This window comes from Vigna angularis, chromosome 5 (assembly GCF_016808095.1).
Source record: "Vigna angularis cultivar LongXiaoDou No.4 chromosome 5, ASM1680809v1, whole genome shotgun sequence".
NCBI lineage: Eukaryota > Viridiplantae > Streptophyta > Magnoliopsida > Fabales > Fabaceae > Vigna > Vigna angularis.
The window spans coordinates 5,480,701-5,489,585 of NC_068974.1; the positions used below are offsets into that span (position 1 = coordinate 5,480,701).

An 8,885-nucleotide genomic window follows, 5' to 3' on the forward strand; every position below is an offset into this window, starting at 1 on the left:
ACCATTATAGTAACATCGCTATCATCATAGCATCACCTAGAGCATCTCACATACCATGATCATCATAGATACACCACCATCATGACTATCCCAATCATGAACAACATCATGAACATCCCCGTACCATAACACAATAGTGAAAAGAATCAGTCAGACTCATGTATCCTACCTCACTAACTGTAGCCTTTCCTACAACCCCATACGTAGATTCCCCACACAGATACATTCGAGTAGTCTCTCAATCCAGCTAAGAAACATGTAATCCTTTCACACAAGGACAAGGAAGACACCTTTGCCCCCACACAAGGAAGGCTCAATACCCGAACAACCCTTCCAATGCACACAAAGCAAAAGGAAACACTTATCCGTATAGCACCAGGATTTACTAGGTACAACAAGTAGATTTATCCTCCACTCTCATGCGCATCAATCACATACTCAAGTACATCCCAACACTCACTCGTGTTTCAATCTCAACCACAAGTCAAAATTGAACCTAAACACAACCATTAATCTCATTCTCAGATTATCATCACATTTCACGGCTCCTTAGGCTTGGTCCACGTCCAATCTTCATCGAAACGCATTATTTCTAGTAAAAATACTCTAGGATAATCGATTATCATAAGCGATAATTAATTATTCCTGAAATACACATGTACACAAAATACACTATGATAATCGATTATCACTAATGATAATCGATTATCTTAGTGTTTCTACTCAGCAAATCACCATAATTCATCATGCATAAAAGGATAATCGATTATCATCCCAAATAATCGATTATTCCCGAAACTCACTCACAACCAATGCGCAAATAATCGATTATAATTAATGATAGTTGATTATTTTCGAATCAAAACACATCCTAAACATAATTGAAGTGTTCAAACATACATGTAACAATCCTAAATGACGTGGAAAATTTTCACAAAACCTCATGCATGCATTCAAGCATCACATACCCTTATGAGCATACCTTAATACATGCATTACATCACTTGAATCATTCAAATCCAATCATTGACATGTTATACCCCAATAAAACCCAATTATACCGCATATGATTATCAACACACCCTTACAACATATATTTGCATGGAAACTCCCAAGCAACGTAACTTTGTTCTCTATTAGCATCAAACTCTCTATTGGGAACAAAACATACATAATACATTCATAGAAAAAACGCATCACAAATATTACCAAAATTTATTTTCATATGCGCACATAAACCCTTACCCAACAATAACAACATTTACTCATAATCATAATTATTTACACATATATCAAACAAGAATTTTCATGCAAGTAATTCAAGAATACATAATATATAACAAAGAATGGTAAGTTTCCTCATACATTGGCCAATATTAGGGTTTTATCTAACTTCAAAAATACCACAAATCCTCCCTTGTATTAAGGTTTTCTCTTTTCTTCTAAAAATGTCTTTTATCTCCCTTATCTCTCAATTTTGTTTAGATATAGAGAACAATTAATGTGCATACCCCTAGTTTCCCTTCTCCTTTTTATCTTCTTTTAATCTATCTCTATCTTTTTGGGTTTTAATAAAATATCTCACTTTATCTCTAAAACCATTAAAATTTTCTCTCTTATCTATTTTTTAAAATATCAACAACTACTAAATATTTTAAAATCCATGAAATCTCTCTTTTATTATTCAAATTTTACTTTTATTATTTTTCCTTCTCGTAACTTAATTTCTACACCACTTATTAAAGGCAAAAAAACCTTTTTACCATTGGGCCTAAAATTCAAATAAAACAAAAGTTTACATTAACTTTCTTTCTCTCTAGAACTGAACCCACACTTATTCAATCCTAATTCACCCTTCTATCAACAAGCCAACAAAACACATTGATACCATCACACACACATTCACAAAAAATAACAACATACTAATCATGTGTTCTAATTAATCATTACACACCAATTACTAAACAATAATTCTCAAGTCTCATAACCACTTCATTCCCTAACTACAACAATTTCCTCGGGTCTTATAGGGGGTGTATGGAAAGTCTCGAATCAACTAAAGATAAGGCGATATCATAATATATAAGTATGCAAACTTCATCTTATAAGTGAGTTTTGTGAAGTTAAGTTAGACTTAAAGTCTACACTTCCTAACATGATATCAAAGTCATAAGTTAGAGTCTATCCTAACAAAATTTGCTTTCGTTAAGTCTATTGTTCCATCAGCTATTGTACCATTATCAGATTATCTATTAACGTTTAATCTCACGCACGATATATATATATACATATATATATATATATATATATATATATATATATATATATATATATATATATATATATATATATATATATATATATATATATGTTGACGTGAGGAAGTTATGTTGAGTTAGACTTTCATATTATATAAGTAAATACAAACTTTATAAACCAATTTTATAGAAGTTAAGATTAAAATCTACTTCTTAATATTATATAGTAACGTGCGCAAAGATACTTTATGAAAGAACAAGAAAATTAAGATTGTGATTGCATAGAAGAAGGAAAATGAGAGATATTTTTGGATTAGGTGTTTTAGAATGTATTTTTTGGATTCGAAAATGCTTTCTCGAATATTTAATCTTGAAAAAAATTTATATTCTCGATTAAATGCTTTGGAACATACTTCCAAAACTAAAAATATCTACTAAAACATCTAATCTGGAAAGTATAAAAAATATATTTCAAATTTGGTGTTTCGACCAACATATTTATTTTAAACAAATATTTTTATATTTTAAATTGAAACACTTTATCTAAATATAATTTCTTTTTTCAAAATAGTACTTCGTAGGCCTTTTTCAAATCTAAAATTATTTTTCCAAACACTTATTCTAAAAAAATTATGTTGAGATTTCAAATTAAATGTTTTAAAAAACATTTTTTGAATTTGAAAGTACATTATGCTACCCACATTCCAAAATATATTTTTTTATACTTTCCAGATGAAGTATTTTGAAACAAAATTTATAGATTCGAAAATATCCTCCCAAATAGTCAATTCAAAAAGCATTACAGAATTTTTACTGAAATTTTATTGAAGAGTACAGGTGAAAGAGAAAAGGATACAGGAAGAAACATCCATTATTTCAAATCCAACTTACATCCATTACATTACTTGCAACCCAAGACCATGCAGAGCATGACTTCAGGCAAGGGAAACATAGCTGACATGTTATTTATTCCGTGCATAGTACATGCCTACGGTGGTTGTACCTTCCTACTGGTAAATTGCGTCGGAAACGGACGCCACAGACACCTGCAACTTGGACTTAATCACATTGGATAGTATGCTATCACTGTAGCCATTCTGAACATCGTGGTATCTATTCCACAGCATGACTCCCCCGTAGTTGGAGGCTTCCTTCGCGTGCGGAAGCACCTCGTCGTTGAGGACCTCCGGCGGAATGTAACCGTCGCCAGCGCTGGACGCTGCTGGCACTCCCAAGAAGAGCGAGTTGTTGGAGGCTACCAAGTCGACCCACTTGTCCCAGGACTCCAAGAGGGCGTCGGTGCCACTGGTGTAGGAGCAACTAGGGTTATTGTAGAACTGAACGAAGATGTAATCGAAGAGTTTGGTGGCGATGGCTTTGTCGAGATAGTTGATTGGGTCTGTTGGGCACTGAGGGGCTGCCGACAAGTAAAAGTAACGCCCCGTCGTTTGCCGTAAGAAATCGAGTTCCCTTGCAAGATCGTCCCAGTAATTCTCTCCATTTTCGATGTCGAAGTCGATGCCGTCCAGCATGACGCCTCCAAGTGGACCGTATTCGCCGCTGAGGAAGTTGGTGAAGAGGTAGGTTGCCACGATCTTTGCGTCCTCCGCCGAGCTCAGCCAGTACCCTCCAGAGGCTCCTCCAATTGAAAGGAGCACCTTGATGCCTTTCTCCTGTAACCAATAACAAACACAGACCATTGAAAGAAGCACTCGGATGGTTCAAACACGATTTGAGACAGACTTAGGAACTAAAATTTTCAGAAGAACTAATGGATATTCCTGAGATCCGAGTCTACCTGGCAGTAACTAATTTGGGGCTGTAGTTCGGCGCACCTTCCCGATGAAGCATCGCAGTGACCGGCGAAGTTGACAGCTGGCATTCTCCCTGAACCGAACTGGTTGAGGAAAGCGAGGAGCACAATGGCGTACTTTCCACTGTTACACGTGGTTATCAAATTGCCTTCTCGAGCGTCTTGGCCCCAGTACACAGCAATGCCACCATTGTCAGAGAGTGAAGAAGAGAACGTGAGGGTTAAGAGAAGTATGATCAAAGCTAGTCTTTGAGGTGCCATTGGTTACTGTATGGCTTTCTTGTTTGAGTGTTGGAGAAACAGAACCAACCTATTTAAGCTGGTAAAATCTTGTCCAAACAAAGGTACGTATTGCTTGATCTTCAATCATTTTTAATTAAAATAATTCAAGTATTATTATTTGATTCTTAGATAAAAACTTATGTATTATTTCAGCGGGGAACTCAAGTATTATTTCTAACATAATTATTTCTAATTAAAATTGTAAATATTGTTTGGAATGCAAACATCTTTATTAAATACAAATATTATTTAAAAATTATTCACTTCTAGTTAAAAGTTTGATGAAGAAAGGGAGTAATATAAAAAAAATTCAAAGTTAATTATTTTATCAAGTTAATAAAGTTTCATTTATAAAAATAAAAGTAAGTGTACCATATAGACCAATCCGTATAATCTTACTGATCGGTTAGGATATAAAACTATAGCTTAGAAAATCCATAACCTGATATACCAAACAATCAAGGTTTGTACGATCCTCTTAATTGTGGAGTCGAAACTTTTTACTCAAATTAAGAAAGAAAAAACATGCTTAAACAACATTGGGCCTCAATTGGTTCAGTCCTATTCAAAGGCTCAATAAAAAAATTACAAATACAAAAGTAAAGAAGAAGGTAGGTTATTGCATTTTTTGAATATTTAAGACTTGATTACTATAATCGATCGATAATTTAAGACTAACTTGAGCATCGGAGTACCTTTAACAGGTACCCACCACGACTATACAAGAAGGAAGACGACCAACTTGGAAAAGATAAAAAGATTAAATGTAAATCAAAGTTAAGTTAAAATTGTGTTAGTGTGTCTTTGGGCTCTACATACAGAAACAATAAGTATATTTGAACTTTAATCACTTTTAGCTAAAATAACTTAAGCATTGTTTGAATACATTAGCACTCTTAGATTAAAGCTTATATATTATTTTAAAGGTAACTATTTTTAGTAACTCAAGTATTATTTGCAATATAATAACTTCTAATTAAAAATGTAACTTCTAAGAATATAGAAAATAGAGTATTAGAGTTGATAAGTGTTTTAAAATAATGAGACTAAATGTTTTAAAGTTAAAATAATTCAATAAAATAAATAAAATTTATTAAACTCGTCTCATTACTTAAAACATCTACCATCTCTTTACAACTATTTTTCTCTACAACTATTTCTCTCTACAACTATTTCTCTTAACTTCCTTTCACTTCTTTCTAAAGATTCTAACTCCTTGATTATCTGTTTGACGATCAGGAAGCACCTAAGAGATCATGACGGAGTAATGTCCACATCTATCTTATCAATTTTTAGAATAGAGCAAGTAAGTTTCGACTCATTTCGTTTCTAATTTGAAATTTTGCTAAGCGATTCTTCGTTGCATGCATCTTTTTGTTTCTCTTCCAAATTCCAAAGGATTAATTCCGTTCTCAATTCGACATTTTGTAGGAGTTTCTAGAGTTCATTGGACTCTAAGCAAGGGGTCTGTGTTTTTAGAGCTCCGTTGTTAGTGTAAGGTAAGTGAAACTAGATGTTTAACCTTAAACTATGTTTGTTGGTTAAGTTTGGTGCTTATATGTATGATAAATTTAATTAATCATCATTTTACTATGTATGTTAAAGTTAGTTTATTTAAATGAATATATTTGATTAGTTGATGAATTGGTCTATGAGAAAATATTAATTTGTTGTTATTGTTATGCCGAAGAGTAAGTTATGAAATGGTGATGATGTATTAAATTGACTGAATTGTTCTAGGTGCATTTGAGTTATCTATGTTATGAGTTTTGTAGTTAAAAGTGGAGGATTAATAGGTGAGTTTGAGAGATGAAGGTGGGACTATTATTTATGGTATTTCAAGTCTTATTTGATAACGGACTAACCTTTTTTGGTAGCTTGGGGTGGACCAGTTGTTTCACTACTACAAGTCACGAATCGTCATAGTTCGATATTCATACTAAATCTAGATAGTCTGGTCTAGGTCTTTGCATGTTAAGATGTTTGGTTTGATTCATGAAATATGTGATTTATGTCCGTAAATGTTTTAAGTGTAATATGAATTTGTTTTGTAGCTTACCCTTTAGTTTGTGTTTTATTGTTATGTCTTGGGTTTTTGGTTGCCTTGGCTATGATCATCCGGTGAGTGTAAGTAGAGAGTGATGGGGGATGTCGGTGGAGCAGACTTTTGGAGGGAAGACCAACAAATGTTTAATCCTTTTAGAATGTGTAAATGTATATAGTTTTGGTTTAGTTTGTTTATATATAAAGTTTCTTTTATGATTATTTTGATAACCGTAATAATTTTATATTTTTCGTATTGTCGATTGTTCTTGATTATGTAACGACTCTCATAGTTTTTGGGAGATTACATAATTATTGTTTGGAATGCAAATATTTTTATTAAATATAAATATTACTTAAAAATCATTCACTTCTGCCAAAAAGTTGATGGAAAATATAAAGTAATATAAAAAATCAAAAAATTTGATTTACAACATGAATAAAATACGCTTTTGAACAAATACAAGTTTCAACATTCTATTAATTTATCATACAACATAGACAATGTTCTGGTGAAATTTAAGGCATTGATAGCTTTGAGCAACAAATTTGCAAGTATTTTGACAATGGAAAATATTTTTTTAACATATATTTTTGACAACTTTTTTATAACCGCATACGTGATAGTTCGTGATTGGTCCATTTGAAATATACGGATCAATAAAATAGTGCATGTAATTTATTGTCAAAAAATTGTTAAAAAAAGTTGTTAACATATCATAATTCATCATTTCATTATTTTTTTAACTTTGACATGTTTTTTTTTGTATAAATGGAGTTGAGAAAAGAGTTATAAATCTCTTTGTACCTATTGAAAAAAATTCACTTCAAATTTCTACCTTGAAGTCTTTGTCAATTTATGCATGAACATAAAATGTTTATTTCCTCTTTACCACCAAACTAGAGTCAATAAGATAAATAGTTGTTTTAGAATTGGAATGTAAATGTGTTTTATAAGATTTTCTTTATAGACCCGAAGATACAAACATTGTCTGCAATAAATCGTTATCTCAAAAACTGTATATCATCCAATAAAATATTTGTTTATCACATTATACTGTTTGTCAAAATTACTCTCACATGACATATTTAAAAACTTTCTTTTCTATAGATAAAATATAACTGTTGAACTTTACTCGAACATATAAATTTAAAATCACAAATTAAAGAAAGAAATATGTTATTTGAAAATTACGCATAAAAAAAGTTGTAACAGATATATTCAAATCATAGTTTAAATTAATAATTTTGTATTTATTTTAAAACTAAAAAAAAAAAATACTCAGTAAATCAACTCAAATAAAATGACTTATTCATATATATATATATATATATATATATATATATATATATATATATATATATATATATATATATATAACTTTTAAAAGGTAAATGAAAGTTGTAAGAAGTTTAACAAGATTTTAATTACTCAAGAAATAAAATTATAATTATATAATAATATGTTTTCTTTAAAAGTATAAATCTCATTTACAATATAAAACCTACACAATTATATTATTTTACGTTTATTTACCAAACATTTATAACACAACAAGTTTATTTATCAGTTCAAATGTAAAATAAAATTTTATCAGCAGTTAACTTATCATCAAGAAACTAACTTATAAACTACTATCTATTTTTAATTCATATATTTCCAAAAATATCCTTAATCTCTCAGCACTAAACTTAATTGATTAAAATGATTTTTTTTTTAATTTATAATTTATAGTTTCTGATTCAAATTGTTTTCTAATCACTTAGATTTAATTTTTACATACTAAATTATACATTTTAAATTTTAAAAAATAATAATATTTAAAACTAAATGAAAGGGTAAACCTAAAATTATTCTAAATTAAACTAAAAATGTAATTAATTTTTTTATAAACTAAAGTCAAAGCCTTAATTTACTTCTCTCCATCTCAATACTATCTATTTTAATTCATTTATAATAGTTTTTCCACCTAAATTAACGAACGTATTTCTTTTTATACAATTTTAAATAAATTATGTATTATATTTATTTCAGTTTTCTTAATTTCATATTTATACATTATCATATATTTTTTTTGCTCTTTTTTATTGTTATTAATTTTTTCTGTTCATATTAATTTAATTAAGAGTATAATTATAGATAAAAAAATATGGTTTTAAATTTAAAGACGATAAATAAAGTAATTGATTTTTTTGTACGAAGCCGACAACTAGAAACCGACAATTAAAATCCCACGTATGAGTGTCATTCTATTTGTTATTATTTGTACACGTCTTAGATGTAAAGGGTTTTCTACTCCTTTCCATCATACTTACACATAGTACAAAGTGTACCATTTTCTTTAGTTTGTATTTCTCTTACTTTTTTTATAATAAATAAAAGACTAGTTTTGAATGCTATTTCACTTTAAAATATTATTTTGATTTTTAATATTTTTATTTGACTTATTTCCTTTCAAATTTAGTCTTGTTGATCTCTTTCACTAATG

At 29.9% G+C, this 8,885-nt stretch overlaps 1 protein-coding gene across 1 annotated transcript; it reads right to left on the reverse strand.

Annotated features, from left to right (window-relative positions):
• Positions 1-3,111: 3,111 nt before the first annotated feature.
• LOC108339127 (acidic endochitinase) lies at positions 3,112-4,335 on the reverse strand. The gene is made up of 2 exons (XM_017576274.2): positions 4,057-4,335; positions 3,112-3,931 (listed from the first exon to the last, which is right to left on the reverse strand). Exons 1-2 carry the CDS (start codon positions 4,330-4,332, stop codon positions 3,266-3,268), a joined length of 942 nt encoding a protein of 313 aa, XP_017431763.1. The 5' UTR covers positions 4,333-4,335; the 3' UTR covers positions 3,112-3,265.
• Between the last annotated feature and the right edge of the window lie 4,550 nt (positions 4,336-8,885).